The sequence below is a fragment of the Bos mutus genome, chromosome 13 (genome assembly GCF_027580195.1).
Source record: "Bos mutus isolate GX-2022 chromosome 13, NWIPB_WYAK_1.1, whole genome shotgun sequence".
Taxonomy (NCBI): domain Eukaryota; kingdom Metazoa; phylum Chordata; class Mammalia; order Artiodactyla; family Bovidae; genus Bos; species Bos mutus.
The window spans coordinates 22,292,064-22,311,190 of record NC_091629.1 but is presented as its reverse complement, the minus strand read 5'-3'; the positions used below and the strand labels follow the sequence as shown (position 1 = coordinate 22,311,190).

Here is a 19,127-nt window from a genome sequence, read left to right as displayed (position 1 = left end):
TGAAACAGCATCGCAGGAAAGCAGTAGTTCTCTGCCCTGGCTCATACTAGAGTCACTTGGGAGGGAGGAGATTCCCCAGAGGGCCAGTGGTTAGGAGCTTTGAAAAAACGCTGATCCTGGGCTCCATCCCAATTAAATCAAAATCTCTGGATATGGGGCCCTGGCATCTGTGTTTCTTCGTGCTCCCCTGGTGGTTCTACCATGAAACCAGGGCAAGGTTACGTCCCTTCCCACCTTCCTCCCTTGTTTCTCTCCCTAGGATCTGCCTCCTGGGGAACCGCACACTGTCGCGCCATGGCTTTGATGTCTGTGCCAAGCTGGCGTGGGAAGGAAATGAGACAGTGACCACACGGCTCTGGGGCCTGTTCTGCTCCTCCCGATTCCTCAATGCCACCTGTGATGAGTACTTCATGCGAAACAATGTTACGGAGATCCAGGGCATTCCTGGCGCTGCCAGTGGCCTCATCAAAGGTCTGAAGGAGGGAAGAGGTCTGGTGTCCAGGGAACACTGCAGGGATTGTGGACTAATCAGTTAGGATTAAGGGACTCTCTTTGGGATTCAGTTAAATTCGATCCATTTTAATTGAGCACCTACTCTGGGCCACGTTCTATCCTTGGGATCACAGAGGGGTAGAGATGAAATGGAACCTTTGCATGTCTTTCTATCTAGTGGGAAAGAAAGCCATCAGTTTGGCAAGTATTCACTAAGCACTGCTAAATGCCTGGCACTGTGCTGAGCACCAGGAACACAGCATAAATAAGTCACAGTTCTTGGCCTCAAGGAGTCTAATAGCAGAGACAGATGTAATAGCAAATAAATTATGACATGTGTAGACGTGCCTTCAATGAACAGTGTTCTCTCAAGGGAGGGAGTGGTCATGTGTATAAGGTGGTAAGACTAGGCTTCCTGGCTTCATCTGAGAAGGGTTTTGAAGAGCAAATAAGAGACTTTCAGCTATACAAGGGGAATAAGGGAATCACAGGCAGAAGAACAGCTTGCCTAAAAGCATGCAGACACAGAAGAGCATATTGTGCCCTTTCAACCACGAGTAATTTGGTATGACTAGGGCATAAAGTGCAAGGGAAGGAGGGGCAAGAAATGATGGAGAGACTGACATGAGCCAGACTGTGGTCAGCCCTGGAAGCCATGCTGAAGAGTTTGGACAGTGCTCTGAGGGTGATGAGGAGCCGCCAAAGTGTTCTGAGTAAGAGGCGGACATGGTCAGTTTGTTGTTTCTGAAGGTTCACTCCGGCTGCTAATGTGGATGGGCTCATAGCAGGGAGGGGACTGAGTCAGGGAGTTTAGGGGGCGGCTGATGCTGAGTCCTGGTGAGATATGATGGTTTTCTTACTGAGAGTGGTGGATGCCAGCAAACTTGTTCTCCATCAGGCCTGTTTTGCGCTGCCCCCGCCCCCCTCCCAGGAGACAGGTGGCAACATCTAGAGACATTTTTGGTTGTCAAAACTGAAGGATTATTACTGGTTTCTGGTGTGTAGAGGCTGGGATGTGGCTAAATACCCTACAATGTGAGGGGACAGCTCCCCCTCCCCCACATACATACAAAGAATTGCCTGTTCTTATCATAGTTATAACTACAAGTTAATAGCGCCAGAGTGGAGAAACACTAGAAAGATGAGAAGGGGTGTATTTGAGAAATATTTAGGAGGAATAATGGATAGGAGTTGGAGATGGTTTTGAAACAGAGACGGGGAAAGGGAATGGTTGTGAGCAATGTCAAGCTGATCTGTATTGATGGTGGTGCCTTTTACCAAGATAAGGGGTAAAGGAAAGGAGCCGTTTGCCGTGAGTGGGTGGCGAGACCAGTTTGGGACATATTGAATCAGTCTGAGATAGGTCTTTGTTGTATATGTCCTTCAGTAGATTGGACCATTTTAGGGCAAGGACTCGATCTGATTCATGTGCAAAGTCCCTGGTCCAAAGCAGGAGCTTAGGAAATGTTGGTGGAAATAAGAGCTGGTTGATTTTGACCCTTCTTTTTGTCCACCCTGCCTCCTGGCCCCAGAGCTCTGGCACCCTGATATCTGAGAGTCATGTTTCCCCCACAGAGAATCTATGGAGCTCCTACCTGACCAAGGGGGTGATTGTGGAAAGGCGTGGGATGCCCTCGGCGGGCCTGGCAGATGGTACCCCCATCGACATGGACCATCCCTATGTCTTCAGCGATATGACCTCCTACTTCACCCTGCTGGTTGGCATCTACTTCCCCTCAGTCACAGGTAAAGGGGAGCTCAGAGAGGGAAGACTCTGCCTGGGAGTGGATGGGTAGGGAGAAAGTCAATCATGATGTGGGGAATTTCTTAGTCCAATAGCCCCATTACATAAGCAGGATCCAGTTCACCTCCCACTGGACAGGTGAGGGAATTAAATCCCGGAGTAGCCAAGTAACACGCCCAAGCTCTCACACGAGTCAGTGGGCCAGGACTAGACTCCTGGGTTCATGACTCTGAGGCTGGTGTCCTATCTCCGTCTGCTCTCCCATGGCTCCTGTCCTAACTGCTCCTCTGTTCACAGGGATCATGGCTGGTTCTAACCGCTCTGGGGACCTGCGGGATGCCCAGAAGTCGATTCCCACTGGCACTATCCTGGCCATTGCCACCACCTCCGCTGTCTGTATCCTGCATGGCTGGCGGGGACCACTGTGGGTGGGGAGGGCTAGACGGAGGGTCTCTGAAGCTGCTGCCTCATCTGGCTGGCTCAGGAGGGGTTGGGAGGATGGGAAATGTCGCCCTGGGGATTTTCCTTCATCCTCTGCTGCAGACATCAGCTCCGTTGTCCTGTTTGGGGCCTGCATCGAGGGGGTCGTCCTTCGGGACAAGTAAGTAAGGGGCTCAGGGAGGAGCCTGTTCTGGGGAGGGTGGGGTGGGCATCAGGCACACCTCTGTGTGCACACTCAAGGGCCAGGACTCCCTCCACCTACTGAGGCAGAATCTTCTGTTTTAAGACAGTGCCGAATGGCCAGTTTGTGGTTTCTGAAGGTTCACTCCAGCTGCTAGTGTGGATGGGTTCATAGCAGGGAGGGAACTGATTCAGGGGGTCTAGGAGGAGGCCAAATGGCCCTGTCTTAAAAATCAGAAAATGCTTAGAAAATGCTCTTCTTGATTCTCACACCACATCACGTCACCACGTGATGAGGCCAGAATCCCCATTTTTCAGATGGAGACACAGTTTAAGATATCTGCCCAGAATGACACAGTCTTATACAATTGACCATGTACTAGAATCATTATTAGTGGGGAGGGGCAAGATAAGGGTAGGGTGTTAAAAGGTACAAACTACTCTGTAAAAGAAATAAGCTGCAAGGATATATCATTCAGCACAGGGGATACAGCCAATGTTTTATAATAACTATAAATGAAGTATGACTTTTAAAAATTGTGGATCACTATGCTGTTAACCTGAAACTTATATAATCTTATGTACATCAACTATACCTCAATTTAAAAAAATAGTTGAGTTGCCACTAAGTTCCAGGCACTGTGCTGAGCATTTTACATATGTTAACTCCTTACTCCTCCCACCAATCGTATGAGATAGGCTTATAATGATCTTCACTTTACAGCTGAAGAAACTGAGGCACAGAGAGGTTGAATGTCTTGCCCAAGGCCACACAGCCCACGTCATCAGGGGCTTTGTCTGTCTCTTCATCCCTACACAGCCAAGCCCCATGGTGGATGTACGACTGGCCCCGCAGTTGGCATGGGAACCCTTTGGAAATCCAGTTGGCATTGCTTACCCAGCATCTCGTATCTTCTACTGCTTCCTTCCAGGTTTGGTGAAGCTGTGAACGGCAATCTGGTGGTGGGCACCCTGGCCTGGCCGTCCCCCTGGGTTATCGTCATCGGATCCTTCTTCTCTACCTGCGGGGCTGGGCTGCAGAGCCTCACGGGGGCCCCTCGCCTGCTGCAGGCCATCTCCCGCGATGGCATAGTGCCCTTCCTCCAGGTCAGTGGTGGGTGAGGCGTGGGCTGATAGTCAACCCCTATACCAGCCAGCCAGGCCCCTGCCCAGCGAGGCCACCTGGTGAGGAGAGGCTACAGCAAGCCTCGAACTGCCTTCTGGTCTCTGCCTCTCTGTGATGCCACTATGAAAAATGGGTGTTCTTTAGTTGGGACTTGGCCCATGCTCAGGGTCATCTCTTTGGGCAGGGTTGTCTGCTCTTAGGGAGAAAAATAAATGGTCCTCCTTGGGCCTTGTGACTGGGCAGGGACTCAGGGAGACAGCCAAAGGGCCGTGAGAGGAGGTGCTCTCTGTGGTGCTTTAAAAAAATATATATACGATGAACTCCGTCACGGCTGCTTGCTGGCCGCCTGGAGCGCCTCTTCCATCTGTCCCCTCCTGCTCCCCTTCAGGGATCATCTGAACTTCCCTGCACTCGGGTATCAATGTCAGGGTGGGCAAGATACAGCAAAAGCCTGGTATCCCCTTGGGTACCTTTAAAGGATGAGAAACGTAGTATCCCTCTCTCTCTGCCTCTCCTGTACTGGTCCCCAGGACAGGAGGAGGGAGACAAGAAGTCCTTAGAGTCTCAGGCCCCTGTGCCGGTTGCTGTGTCCTCAGGTTTTTGGCCATGGCAAAGCCAACGGAGAGCCAACGTGGGCCCTGCTCCTCACTGCCTGCATCTGCGAGATTGGCATCCTCATCGCATCCCTGGACGAGGTCGCCCCCATCCTCTCTATGTGCGTGCTGGCCTCCTGCCCTCCCCATCAGCTCTGGGGGTCTCTCTACCTGGATGCTCCAGCTGTGACCCTGGACAGCCCACCTGAACCACTTTAACAAGCCCACTGTCGTAGAAACCTGTCCTCTGTTGTACAGAGAGTCATCCCCACATGCACCAGGGTGTGCTGTAAGGGGATCTGGCCTTTGAACCCCTTCCTATGCATCAGAACATGATTCGGCCGCCTCCCTGGTTTCGTCGTCCCTTTCCCCCTCTCTCTCCCTGTGTGTCTGTCTCTGCCTCTCCTGCATCTCTGTCTCTCTGGGCCCTTTCTATGTTCTAGGTTTTTCCTCATGTGCTACATGTTTGTGAACCTGGCCTGCGCAGTACAGACGCTGCTGAGGACGCCCAACTGGCGGCCACGCTTTCGATATTACCACTGGTGGGTGCCTGTCCTGCCCCCCCCAACCCCCCATCCCACAGGACCATCCTCTCCCCGGCCCCTCACCCCAGCCCATCCCCTCCAGGTCTCAGGATCCTCAACTCCAGCTTTCGTAGCCCAAGTAGCATGAGAAAAGTCCTGGTGAAGGTCTCCTTATAATGACAAGTAATAACAGAAGACAGTATAAGCAGTCCCAGCTAGAATCCCTCTCATGTCCATAGTGCTCAACACCTGCCAGCCTTGATGAGGAAGCCTCAGTTTCCCCAGCTGTGAAATGGGACAATAACCATACCTACCTCATAGGCCCCTCTGAGCCTTACAGTGCTTGGGGCACAGAAGGGTGCTCCTCGTGTGGGGCCGGACTTCTGATTGTTCTGCTTGATGGCTCTTGATCCTCACAACAGGCTGGTGGGACAGACAGGGTGGGCATGATCATGCTTATTCTACCTGAAGGAAATGGAGGCTCTGGCGGGGAAAGGGATGGGCCTAAGGTCACCCCCCACAAGGCTGTGGCACACCTTGACCAGAACCTAGGCTGCCTGCCTCTGTCCCACCTCGGCCCTCCTGCTGCACCAGTCGCCTCGTCCCATGTTCATCCTGGGAGATCTTGCCTCCAACTCTCCCCAGAGACCCCTGCCCTCAGAACCCCTCTGTCAGGGTGGTCTGCCAGGGCCTGAGGCCCTGGGCCAGGGCAGTGTGGTGACCGAGGAGCTGGGCGGGGCCCTGTCTACGGCTGCTCATCCACCCAGAGGCCCCAGGTTCCAGTGATGCTCCTGGAGATGATGGTGTGGGATCCCCTAGCCCTGGCTGTAGCCTCCCAGGTCTGGCCTAGGCCCTCCCTGCCCCATCTAACTCTTGCCTTCTGAGCCCCGGGCACCAGTGAGAACCCCGCCAGGGGCTCAGAGGCCGGGTCTCCCTTGCACTGTCCAGGACACTCTCCTTCCTGGGCATGAGCCTCTGCCTGGCCCTCATGTTCATCTGCTCCTGGTACTACGCCCTGGTGGCCATGCTCATTGCTGGGCTCATCTACAAGTATATCGAGTACCGCGGGTAAGGCGAGGCGAGGCTGGGGGGAATGGGCGGGGCGAGGAGGGGAGAGCGGTGCTGGGTACTTGGCGGGGAGGGTTGGGGTTGAGGCCGAGACGCTGGGGAGAGTGGAGAGGAAAGCCTGAGGGGGTGGGACAGGAGCAGAGGCAGGCACTGAGGCTTTGAGAAATGGAGGTGGCCTGGAGCGACCACCCTTCTGAGCCCGAGATGGACGGCTCTGGCTCTGCACTGGGGGGGGTGGGTGCTTCTCCCTGGTACTCCCTGGCTTTCTGCCTCTTGTGATCCCCAATTTCCGGCCCCCAGGGCAGAGAAGGAATGGGGTGATGGGATCCGAGGCCTGTCTCTTAGCGCTGCTCGCTATGCCCTGCTGCGCCTGGAAGAAGGGCCCCCGCACACCAAGAACTGGAGGTGAGTGATGGCGACTGAAGAGGAAGGGAGCAGGGCCCAACCCACCCTGCCTTGCTTTGTTCTGCTCTTGCTGAGTGGTGTTTGGCCTCATCTGAATTCTTCCCTCCTGTAACGCTGAGGCTGAGCTGAGGTTCCACACATTTGTTCTCCAAAACCCTACCTGCCATGCCAGTTTCTAACCATCTATCCATCCCTCCATTCATCCCATCACTTGTTTAAAAAAACACATATGAACTCATGATCTATATGCCGACCCCTTCTGGTCTTTGGGGATGTAGTGAGCTCACAGTTCCCTGGAGAAGGCACGTGCCCAGAAAGGTAAGTGGAGTATCACAGAGAATTCGCCCTGAAGAGAGGTGGGATCATCCACTTTGAGAGTTACAGGGCCTCTTAGAATTCTCTAGATTCCTAACAATCTCTCTATTGGCTCCCTTGGTGGCTCAGACGGTAAAGCTTCTGCCTACAATGTGGGAGAACTAGGTTCAATCCCTGGGTCGGGAAGATCCCCTGGAGAAGGAAATGGCAACCCACTCCAGGACTCTTGCCTGGACAATCCTATGGACAGAGGAGCCTGGTAGGCTACAGTCCATGGGGTCGCAAAGAGTCGGACACAAACTGAGCGACTTCACTACTACCATTACTATTTGATTCACGTGAAAAATCAGGACTTAGGGAAGGTCTCAGGGGTCGTGGAAGGCAAAACTGGAGCCAGAATCTTCCCCTCCCGCCTCTCAGCCCAGGTGCTTCCTAACTGCTTGCTCTGCAAGCCCTCCTTCTCCTTCAGGTTCATTTTGCTAAGAGTAAGGTCTGGAACTCTGGAACGAGGACATCGTGGACTTGTCCTCACTCATGTCTACTAAACTGGCCTTTTAGAGACTGGAGCTTTGCATAAACAGTCTGTGAATCCTCAAATGCTTAGCACAGGATCTAGCCCAGAGTAGGTGCTTAGAGGATGGTATCAAACTGATGGCTGGCTGGGGAGGGTAAATGAATAAGGAAATGAACAGATAAATAGACGGGTAGATAGCTGAGTGTATATATGTATGGGAGTGTGGTTTAGTGAATAGATGAATGTGTGGATGGATGGTGGTAGGTGGATGTGAGGGCAATTGAGTGAATAATGCATGTGTTGGTAAATTAACATGGACGTGAATGGATAACTGAAGGATAAAATCAATGGATGGGTAGGTGGATAGATGGATGGATGGGTGAGTGAGTGAGGTAGATGGGTGGGTGGGTGGATGGATGAATGCCTGGGTGAGTGAGACAGATGCAGAGATGGATGGGTAGGTGGGTGGAGAGATGTGTGGGAGATGACTGGATGGGTTGATAACCCAAGGACATGGGTGGATGGATGTTTAGGTGGATGGGAGTATGGGGGACAGGTGGTTAGTGTATGGAGTATGGGTATATGAGTTTTGGTGCTTGGGGAGGTGGTGGATGGATCACGTGATCTTGCACCCGCTTCAGGCCACAGCTGCTGGTGCTGGTACGTGTGGACCAAGACCAGAACGTAGTCCATCCACAGCTGCTCTCGTTGACCTCCCAGCTCAAGGCAGGGAAGGGCCTGACCATTGTGGGCTCTGTCCTTGAGGGCACCTTTCTGGATAACCATCCCCAGGCCCAGCGGGCAGAGGAGGTGAGTATAGGGCTTGGTGGGGGGCATGTGGCAGTTGGGAAGACAGCCCCTTGCTCCTTTTCAGTTTCTTCCTACCACCTCTCCCATCAGCTGGGGCTCAGGCTTCTCTGTCCTCCTCCTCAGAAGTGGAGTCCAAGGGCTCAGTGACTAAGTTCCTTAGAATCCAAGCTGCAGAACTCAAGATGATCAGGGCCAGAAGGGCCCATTTTATGGATAAGGAAACTGAGGCTTAGAGAAGTCAGGTCATTTGTTTAAGGACAGAAAGCAGAGACTCAAAACCTAGACTCCTATTCCAACTTTCTTCTGCCAAAGCATAAATCTTTTAAAGCGTTTTCACATTGGTGGATTCTTCCAGTTCCCACAATGCATGGGGTTGACAGGGTAAGTATCCAATTTAGCACAGGAAGAGACTGAGGCCCAGAGAGGGAAAGCAGCTTGCTGAAAGTCACAAAGCTGGCTGGAAGCATAGCAGGATTTGAACCCAGGTGCCGGGGGCTGGATTACTTGCTCTCGTTCCTATGTACTGGTCATTGCTCACGGAGCAGTGGGCAGAGCCAGCGTGAGCTGGGGCAGCAGGGGTCTGCAGTAAGCGGCACTAACAGGTGTCTGGTGGGTGGCAGAGGAAGAGGGTTCTGTCTGTGATTCAGGCCTCTCTCCCCTAGGGGCCATGATTAGAAGTGGAGAGGGGAAAGGGGGCCTCAGGGAGGTGTGATGAGATGGGGTGGGGCACCCGTAATGGCTTGTGACAGCCGCTGTTTCTGCCTCACTGGGCTGTTCACACCGATCTGTCAGGGCCCAGGGCTGGAGGCCTCCACTGGTCACTTTAATTCAACATGCAGTGGCTGCACATGTCCTGGGTACCAGACACTGGGGTGGGCCCTGGGGGACACGGAGAGGTGGAAGACCAAACCCCACCCCTCAAGGTGGTCCCAGACTGGTGGGGGAGACAGAACATACACAGAAGGCTCTCCAACCCATCTGAGGTTGACAGGGGCTACCTTAGAGTTAGTAACCACAAAGTAATAGAACATATTGAGTGTTTATGATCTCTCAGGCTGTATACTAAGCTCTACCCACATCCATGTTATGTCATTCTCCCTCTTCCTAAATGAGGTAGCTGTCACAATGCCCATTTGACAGGTGAAAAAACTGAGGCTCACAGAGGGAAGTGATTTGCCCAAGGTTACTCTGCTCTTATTTTCAGCCACTGCATGCTGAATTAACAGACTGGGGCAGAGGCAGAAATTGGAGCCCTTTCTGTTTGACATTAGGAGATTGGTTAAGAGTGTGAAGGATGGAGTCAGACCCCTGGATTTGAACCTCTACAATAATATCCATTAACCATATGGCCTGAAGCAAGTCTTAATTTCTCTGAGCCTCAATTTCCTTAGCTATAAACTGAGAGTCATAAAAACACTTCCTTCATCGCGCAGATTGAATGTATGTTTTAAATGCCTTCTATTATGCTAACTTTTAAAAATCGTTGAAACCAAATTGTCCAGCTAATCAGAGGAGCCCAGTTTCATTCTGGTCTGGGTGGAGGGGTGGTGTCTGAAGAAGGTGATGGTTGAATTGGCCCAGGCAGGGTGTCATGGACAACATGGGGGAGGGGGAGTCTGGGTGGTGGGGGAGAACTTCCCTGGGGAATCTGTGAGCCATGGCAGGTTGATGGGAAGCATGGGGTCTGATCATGAAGAGCTTTGCTTGAGTAGTGGGGAACAGGGGCCATAGGTGATGGGGTGCCAGAGGCTGACATGGTCAGAGCTGAGCTTCAGGAAGATCAGGATGATGGAGAGGAGAGATGGGAGGTAGGGAGGCTGCAAGGGGCTGAGCAGGGCCAGGGAGACCTGGGCCTGAAGCTGGCCCTTTTCTGATCCCTGCCACCCCAGTCCATCCGGCGCCTGATGGAGGCAGAGAAAGTGAAAGGCTTCTGCCAGGTAGTGATTTCTTCCAACCTGCGAGATGGCGTGTCCCACCTGATCCAGTCCGGGGGCCTCGGGGGGCTGCAGCACAACACTGTGCTCGTTGGCTGGCCCCGCAACTGGCGACAGAAGGAAGATCATCAGACGTGGAGGAACTTCATTGGTAAAGCTGGCTGGGCTGCGAGTGGTGGAGGGCTGTGTGGAGGTGGGTTCTCCTTTGGGCCTGGGGATGGCTTCCCAGGCATAACAAGTATGGATCCAGCATATACAGGTGATGGCGTTCAAAGCTGGCCAGGTGCCAGACACTGTGCTGGGAGGCCAGGGATTCAGGTGTGAAGGAGACAGACTTGGCTCTTGCCGGGCTCACAACCCTGCAGGGAAGACAGTGCAGGCCAGTGGGAAGACCTACAGTTTTGAAGTCACCACTGAGGCCCGGGTCTAAATCTAACCTCTGGCCCTTCCTTGCTGTGTGATTGTTCACAAGTGCCTCACCCTCTCTGAGCATCAGATTCCTTGGTAGTAGCAGATAATAAGTCATACAGTAACTAACACTTACGGACTGCGTTCTGTGCGCCAGACAAGTGGTGGCTTTCTCTAGGTCTTGAATTCTCTCAGGAGGCCTGTGAGGGCTAGGCATGGCTGTCTCTATTTTAGTGGCGTGAAACTGATGCATGGAGAGATGAAGGTCACGGCAGCTGGTAAACCCTGAGGCTGCTTTATCAGTAGATCCCAGTTAGAAGGTAGTTGGGAGGATTAAGTGAGTGCTGCAGGGTCGCCTTCTTAATCAGAAAGGGCAGGTATCCTTATTACCACTTGACCAGTGGGGAAACTGAGGCCCAGAGAGGTTTCCACCACCCCCCCCCCCAAGTTCAAATGAGGCCCAGGCAGATGGGGCTTTTCTGACTCCTCAGTCCAAGGCTGAGGCGGGAGGCGGGATGGGGAGGGGTGCTGGGTGCCAAGGAGGGGACCAGGGTCACTGTTTTACTGTCTGCCATCTCCTTGGCCTCCCCCAGAGCTGGTCCGGGAAACCACGGCTGGCCACCTGGCCCTGCTGGTCACCAAGAATGTCTCCATGTTTCCCGGGAACCCTGAGCGCTTCTCTGAAGGCAGCATCGACGTCTGGTGGATTGTGCACGACGGCGGCATGCTCATGCTGCTGCCCTTCCTGCTGCGGCACCACAAGGTGCGTGTACATGTGTGCGCGCGCTCCCACGTGCACGTGCTCGTGGCCGCGGGCATGCTCCCGTGTGCACGTGCTCATGGCCACGCGCGCGGGGGGCTCCCGGGCTCCCGCCTGGCCCACCTCCGTGTGAGCTCCTGGGAGAGGGCTCCAGTCACCTCCTTTATTCTGAGGTGTTGGGAACTGACTGTGTCTCCCCTGGCAGATGTCCTTGAATTATAGAGAGCCGTGTTTAACTCAAGCGAGTGATGCTTCAATGGCGGGGGCCCTCACCTAAGCAGGGGCATTTTTGTACGGAGTGGCCGCCGAGATAGAGGATTGGTGGGCTACCTGGATGTGTGGGAAGGTGGGTGGGAAGGGTGAGGGATTAGGTCTGGCCCTGGGTCTCCGCACGGCATCTGGACTGGACCTTTCTGGGGCCCCTTCATCTCTCCAGGTTTGGCGGAAGTGCAAGATGCGAATCTTCACCGTGGCCCAGATGGATGACAACAGCATCCAGATGAAGAAGGACTTGACCACATTCCTGTACCACTTACGTATCACCGCAGAGGTCGAGGTGGTGGAGATGGTGAGCCCCCAGGAGCTGCCTCTGACATTTTAGAGTCCTGCTGGCCTCTTTGCCCTTGGGCCCAGAACCGAACAGGGGAACCCCAGTACCCATCAGCTTGTGGTGCTAAGGTCCTCCCCCCGCCCTCCAATCCACTTTTGGCTGTGCTGGGTCCCAGTTGTGGTACTGAGGTCGATTTTTGTGGCGGGTGGCATCTTCAGTTACAGCCTGTGAACTCTTGGTTGTGGCATGAGGGATGGAACCTGGGCATACCCATCCACTTTTAAGCCTCTCACACGTTCACCCAAGAGCCCTTCCATCCATCCATCCATCCATCCACTCACCCACCCTGCCTTGTCTCCTTTATACGAATAGACATGTCTAGTAATGTTGACTCCATGGGAGGCCTGTTCTATGTGCTTTATGTATACATTACTTCTCACAGCAATCAATGAAATAGATACAGTTATCCAATTATCAGTATTTCCATTGTACAGATTACGAAGTTGAGGCACAGAAACGTTAATTTGCCCCAAACGTATACCAAGTGGCAGAGCCAGGATTCAAACTCAGGCAGACTGGCTCTAGAGTCCAGGTTTCTAGTAGTTACACTCTAAAGCCTCTTGTCATCCATTCCACTCAGCACCATTTACCCGTCCCTCTAATGGTATATTCATTAATCCACCCGTATATTCATTAATGTATTTATTCACTCACTCATTCATGCATATGTGCATGTATTCATTCATCTCTATGTTCCTTTTTTAACTTCTTCCCCCTCTCTATTCACCCAGGTAATTAATTAATCAACTCATTCATTAATTCACCCATTCATTCACCCAGTCCCGGGCTTGAGGAGGGAATGAGTTGCCTCACCTTCAAAGAGCATCACCCTCTGCTTTGTCCTTCCTCCCACAACTGTTGATTAAACTAGGTCATTGGACAGGGAAGCCCTAGGCTGGCAGCAGGAAGAGGGCCTGCCTCTCTTTTCTTGGCCTTGCACCTGAGCTCGGAGCTCATACTTTCCTCCCTTGCTCCCTCCCCCATTTCACCCCTGCCTGCCCACAGCATGAGAGCGACATCTCCGCTTACACCTACGAGAAGACCTTGGTGATGGAGCAGCGTTCCCAGATCCTCAAACAAATGCATTTAACCAAGAATGAGCGGGAGCGGGAGGTGAGGTTGCCCTAGCTGGGCTCGGAGTGTCTCAAGCTGCTGCCAGCTCTGGGGCTGCACAGATTTGGGATGGCCCACTCCTGGTCACTGGCATTGCTGCCTCCTGGCACTGGTTCCCCAGCAGCAAGGGTGCACGCTGCAGCTGCCTGTCTCCAGCCTCCCAGCTGAGATGCAGAGGGGCTTTGGCGAGGGTGACAGATCTACTCTCGACGTGACTTCTGGGGCCCAAGGGAGAAGAGTGGAAGTTAAATGTGTATGGATGATGATTCCTCAGGGGTGTGGGCTGCCAGTGTGGGGGACAAGGTATAATGTGATAGACCCTTAGAGAGTGAGTAATGAGTGGATATTTCAGGATACAGCTGATGATGAGAGCTGGGGCAAACCTCCTAGGGTGTGGATGGTGGGTTCTCAGGGGTAATGGTGCTGAGTTCTCATGGGGTAAGGCTGGCTGTAAGGTCTCTCCCGTGTGGGTAACGTGGGCCCACCAGCCCTCTGGTATTTGGATGAAAGCCCCACCCCAGTGAGTGGGGTCCTTAGGGCTGGGGACAGAAGAGCTCTCAGAAGTGGGTGACAGTACAATTGTAAGAAGTGGCATGTGCACTGACCAGTCAGAACTGGCCCTGAGGTAGAGCTCAGCTCGGCCAGGTGTCAACCCTTTGGTCGCTGGAGAGTGGGAAGGCCAGGGGTACTGGAGAGGAGTTGGAGTGGCCATATCAGTGGGGCAATAGCTATTTGGTGTGGAAGCATCGCAGTATTTTAACAACTGGTACAGGTCCCGAAAGTGCACATCCTGGCTTTGGGGGTAGCTCTTTGCAGGACATGGGTAGTGATTTCCATGGCACCAACTTGTGTCCCTCCCTAGATCCAGAGTATCACAGATGAGTCTCGTGGCTCAATCCGGAGAAAGAATCCAGCCAACACCCGGCTCCGTCTCAACGTCCCAGAAGAGACGGCTGGTGACAGTGAGGAGAAGCCGGAAGAGGAGGTATGGAGCTTGGGTAGTTTGGCTGCAACCAGTGGGAGCAGAACCTTTGGCCTCCAAATGAATCACGTGCCATCCCTTCTTTCATCCCTTAGGTGCAGCTGATCCATGACCAGAGTGCTCCCAGCTGCCCTAGCAGCTCACCGTCTCCGGGGGAGGAGCCCGAGGTGGAGGGCGAGGCAGATCCAGAAAAAGTGCATCTCACCTGGACCAAGGACAAGTCGGTGGCAGAGAAGAACAAGGGCCCCAGTCCTGTCTCCTCTGAGGGCATCAAGGACTTCTTCAGCATGAAGCCGTACGGGTCTGGGGGCTAAGGGCTGGGGTCTGGGGTGAGCCTACAGGGTCTTTGCTCCCCGTGGAGAGCAAATGAGTGGAAGGGGTCCTGGCCTGGTAGTCAGAAGGCCCAGCCCAGACCTCTCCTTGGTTGCTCTGTCTGAGGACTCAGGTTGGGCTTGATTGCTAAGGGTCAGAACGCGCAGGTGCAGGCAGTGGAAAGGTGAAGGCTGGGGGGCTGGGAGAACAGGAGTCGTCTGCACGCAAGGTGTTGATGGTGGCTCAAGTCCTCAGCTTCTCCTGCTTTTTCTGACCCTTCTCCTTTTTCTTCCTCTCCTTGCTTCTCTTATGTTTCCTGAAGGGAGTGGGAGAACTTGTAAGTGCCTCAGAATTTTTAAACTCTCTCCTAGGTTGGCCAGGTTCCCAACTTTTCTCACTCTGCTATGAACCCTCAACTCGCGCCCCTGACCTCTGGGGTAGCCCAGCTTGGAGTGGTCTAGGGTTGGTGGTCCCTGGCTTGTAAGGAGCAGATCCCAGCAGCCCGGTGCTGGGGGCGGGGGAGGTGCTGGAAGGGGCGACTGGATCCAAGTCCCCCCTCTCTCCTAGCCTTACTGCCCTCCTCCTCCCTGGCTTCCTCCCGCAGGAACCAGTCCAACGTGCGGCGCATGCACACCGCCGTGCGGCTGAACGAGGTCATTGTCAAGAAATCCCAGGATGCCAAGCTTGTTTTGCTCAACATGCCTGGGCCTCCCCGCAACCGCAACGGTGACGAAAACTGTATCCTGGGCTTAAAATTGGGAGGAAGGAGGGAGGCGGACGTCAGGGGTCTTAGTTCCTAGCCCTGGGGAGGAAGGGCTGAGCCAGGTCGGCTTCAGAATCAGCACCTCGGACAGGGACGTGAGCCCGGCGTTCCGCTGGCGCCTAACGGGAGCCTGATTCCATGGGGGGAGGAAAGGGGACGGTCTTTCTCCTTGACGGGCGCTCAGACATGGAATTCCTCGAGGTTCTCACCGAGCGCCTGGACCGGGTGATGCTGGTCCGCGGCGGCGGCCGCGAGGTCATCACCATCTACTCCTGAGAGCCAGGATCAAACACCTGGGCCCGAGCGCGTCCGGCCCGCGGCCCCGGAGCCCTCGCCGCGCCCCCCGCCGCTGTCACCGTTTACATACAGACCCTGTGCCCGCGCCCTGGCCCCCTTTCCCCGCTGCCTGAAGCCCGGAGGCCACGTCGGCTGGGGCGGACCCGGAGAAGACCTCCCCTCCTGGAGACCAGAGTCCCGTTGGCGCGTCGGCCCCCGGCCGCCCTTTTTCTAAGCCCGGCCTCGCCCCGCCGGAGGAGACGCTGCAATAAAGATCGGAGGAGGCTGCGGAGAGGAGCGGACCTGGGGCTTCGAGGACCCCCGGTCGTCCGCCGGCCCCTTCCCTCTCTTCCCGCGCCCCGCCCCGCCCGCACTCTGCGCCCCTCCCCCGGCGGCCCGGAGCGCGCGGGGTGGCGGGGATGCGCCCCGCCGTCTGCGTTCTACTTCCTCGCGCGGTTGCGGGCGCGAGCCGGCCGAGCGTATACATAGTGTACAGGAGACATCGCGTGTATTTTTAACGTCCCCATATTTCTGTGACTTAGAAGCGCAACGGACTTCTCGCCGCAGTCGCGCTCTCCCGCTGGGGGCGCGCCCAGGGAAGGCGGAGGCCTCGGAGGCTGGGTTTTCCTTGACGTCCGAGCGTTTGAGAGCAAACGTGCTTTTAGGCCCAGGCGGGACTCGTGGTCCCTCGACCACCCACCCCCTCGACGCCTCCTCACCTTTTCCGCGCGCCCTTGGCTTCCAACCCTTCTTCCCTCTAGATCTTTTCGGAGACGAAGTGAGACAAGTGTCCCAACTTTTCCTGGATTCGCCTCCCAGCGAATGTGAGCTTCCACTGTGGCTGCAGAGACGCGCGCAGCCTCTTCTCATCGGCTCTTTATGCAAGCTGGGGCCAGGAGAGGGGAGGGGCGTTCCTTAAGCCAGAGGAACCGAGAGAGGCCCTCGCCCCCGCCCCCAGGAAGCCCCGTCCCGGTGCCTTCGCTGGGGGAGCAGGCGTCTCTCCTCCACCGGCTTGTCGCCTGCTCCCCCTATCCCGTGGCTCTTCGCCAAAGACTGAAATCGGGGGGGTTGGAGGGCGTCCCCTCCCCCGGAGTTTCCTCCCTGGCACAGGTGAGGGAGGAGGGGGCGGTTCTGGGTTAGGGGCCGGACCCGCCGGGGTGGCCCCAGCGCTGCCCCTGACGTTTCCTACCCTGTTCGCATCCGGCAACTCCGGCCTCGGGGACCCGGCCGCCTTCTCCGCGTCTGGGGCCCGGGCCTCGCTGCCTAGCAGCGGCCTCTAGCTGCGTCTCCCAGGCACCTGGGCCTGGGGGAGGGCTGGAGTCGCCACTTGCTTAGTTCTTAAGCGCCTCTCTGCCCTCCTTCAACTAGGGCCCAAGGCCTTTGGCTTCTCCAACACCAGTCCTTGGCGCTTCTGCTCCGCCAGCCCGGCCGGAGGTGCCCTCTTCCCTTAGAGAAACCCCGTTGGCCGGGTTCCCTTCCCCCAGGGCACGTTACTAAGGGGGGACATGCACTGCATGCTCGTTCCAGCGCCCTCTGGGGCTGGGTACAGTAACTCCAGCCCTAGGGCCCTGACTGCACCTAGTTAGACATCCCGTCCATCTCCCAGAGCTGAGGCTTCTGGGGACTCCTGACCTCACCACCTCCTTTCCTTTGAGCCCAAGGCAGAGCTGGCGCTGGTGCCATCTAGACTGGGTCAGGTGTGGCTGGAGGAGGTTTGGACGCCTGCGGTTAGACCAAGGCCTCTCTGAAATTTGATCAGGGGGCTGGATAGATTTTTCCGGGTAGTAATCAGAAGGTGGAGGTATTAGACACCAGCACTTCCCACCCCCATCCTCCAAGACCTCCCTCTGAGAACCACAGCTGGGTCTAGCCTTCTGGGGGCCTAGCACTCTCAGGCTGAAGTGGTGGGCTAGGCAGAACCGAAAGGGGGCTGTATTAACATCACTTAGGGAACCAAAGTTGCACTATCTGGGCCCAGGCTGTCTGGTTGGCAAGAGCAGTTTCCATTGATGAAAACAGACATCCCACAACAAACCCCCAAGTTTTCTGTGCTACATGTGCAATATTTGTTATGAATGTTATCACCCGTCACTCATCAACTTATCTTTATAATCATGTAGCTAGATGTTTCATGTCCATTCAAGTGACTTTTATTCTGAGTGCAATATTTCAATAGCCTTGTAGTGATAACTAGTGTTGCTTTTGTTTTAGACGATCTATGTGCAGGGCAATGCAATGAAGTTGAAAACCCTTGTAAATAGGAGAGGTTGCAAACCAAATCAAGAGTATTTATTACTATTATTAGGCCTGCCTTTAATTTTCAGTGTGTTTCAGTATTTCGCATTCTGCCTCAGTATTGATCTTGTGTTCTTTGTGCCAAGATGAAAAGGAGAGGGTTGGTTCTTTCCTTTACTGTTGAATGCTCCCATTTAATGCTTTATAGCTTTTACTGTATTAATTTTTTAGACTCCCGTCTGCACAAAATGCAATAAAAATAATTTTATTATACCCTTCACAGCCTGAGGTGTGCTGTTTGGACACTCCAGGGGGAAGAACTAGTAGGTGGGAAGAGGGGTATTCAAAGTGGGCCCCCCTGTGAGGATCCCAGGCTCTTAATGAGAAACACTGACCACCCCTGACCGAAGAGTCGGTTGGTTGACCTTCCAGGTCTGGCTGCCTAGTTTGTGTACTGATAGTTCTGGAGCCCCGTCAAACATCTGAGACAGCACCTCCTGGTCAGGCTGGGCGCTGATGGCATCCTCATCCCTGATCTACTGGCGGCCTTGTGCCAGTCACTTTACCACACCCACCCCAAGTTTCCTGGTGGGGAGCTCTATGAAATGCTCTCCAGTGCGCCCACCTGGGACACTGGTTCTGCCAACCCCTTGCATGATGGGCTGGCAACAGACAAAATCAAAACAGGAGAGCACCCCTCTCTCCACTGCCTTTTGGTCAGAAATGGCCTCCTCACCATTGTTTTCGTAAGAACAAGCGGAAAAGCCTCTGACACACAGAGTCTGCCACAAACAAGGATGTTTACACACCACTGTAATTACCCAGCAGGCTTTTACTCCGAACTGTTGTTAAAGCTTCTAAATAGGTGAGCTGTATGAGAGGAGCTAGGGTTCAAAGAGGTTTTGAGGCCCGACTGCAGGCTGAGGACAAAGGGGGACAGACCTCATGACAGACTGAAGCCGTCAGCTCTGTCAGGGACCCTCACCCACGCGCTCCGGGAAGGAGTGCCCACAGAGGCCCTTCGCACAGTCACACCCAAAAAAACCAAGGCTTTCACTTTTACATTTTAATTAAAAAGTAATCATTTCATCTTATTAACACAGGAGTTCCAAAGAGGAAAGAAAAAAACCAAACACTATATAACACAAACAGGTCAGAACATAAAACACTGCCATCTGGGGACCTTGAGTTTTGGAAACCAATGTTTACTCAGCTACTGGCAAGGACTCAGCTGAAGTCACTGCTCTCCCGTGTCTCCGCCAGGGGTCCCTTGAGACTGAGCCACAGGGCGCTAAGCAGCACCATCCCTAGGGAGAGGGCAGCTTCCTTTGGCTCCACTTAGAGCAGCAGGCAGAGGCTCAGAAGTTACAAACAGCCGCCTGCATCAAGAACATGTCCAGCTACCAAGGCTGACATCAAAATGGTCCCTACCTCCTGCTGCTCAGAAAACAGAACAAGAGCCTGATTTCTGGGCCAAACGCTCAGAGCAATCACTGAAAAATGGGTGTTCACCGCCAGAGTC

At 54.3% G+C, this 19,127-nt stretch overlaps 1 protein-coding gene across 2 annotated transcripts in view; it reads left to right on the top strand.

Moving 5' to 3' along the window:
• SLC12A5 (solute carrier family 12 member 5) overlaps window positions 1–18,932 on the top strand; it is a 37,667-nt gene extending 18,735 nt beyond the window's left edge. For both annotated transcript variants that reach the window (XM_070381099.1, XM_070381100.1), the window contains exons 8-26: window positions 260–471; window positions 2,068–2,238; window positions 2,534–2,632; window positions 2,780–2,837; window positions 3,790–3,964; window positions 4,580–4,698; window positions 5,020–5,118; window positions 6,049–6,168; window positions 6,469–6,573; window positions 8,044–8,212; window positions 10,102–10,297; window positions 11,148–11,317; window positions 11,751–11,882; window positions 12,930–13,037; window positions 13,900–14,022; window positions 14,115–14,314; window positions 14,654–14,668; window positions 14,936–15,069; window positions 15,279–18,932. In XM_070381099.1, the coding sequence (XP_070237200.1) occupies window positions 260–471; window positions 2,068–2,238; window positions 2,534–2,632; window positions 2,780–2,837; window positions 3,790–3,964; window positions 4,580–4,698; window positions 5,020–5,118; window positions 6,049–6,168; window positions 6,469–6,573; window positions 8,044–8,212; window positions 10,102–10,297; window positions 11,148–11,317; window positions 11,751–11,882; window positions 12,930–13,037; window positions 13,900–14,022; window positions 14,115–14,314; window positions 14,654–14,668; window positions 14,936–15,069; window positions 15,279–15,370 (2,497 nt within the window). In that variant the 3' untranslated portion in view covers window positions 15,371–18,932. The remainder of the gene's footprint in view (window positions 1–259; window positions 472–2,067; window positions 2,239–2,533; window positions 2,633–2,779; window positions 2,838–3,789; window positions 3,965–4,579; window positions 4,699–5,019; window positions 5,119–6,048; window positions 6,169–6,468; window positions 6,574–8,043; window positions 8,213–10,101; window positions 10,298–11,147; window positions 11,318–11,750; window positions 11,883–12,929; window positions 13,038–13,899; window positions 14,023–14,114; window positions 14,315–14,653; window positions 14,669–14,935; window positions 15,070–15,278) is intronic.
• The last annotated feature ends 195 nt before the right edge of the window (window positions 18,933–19,127 follow it).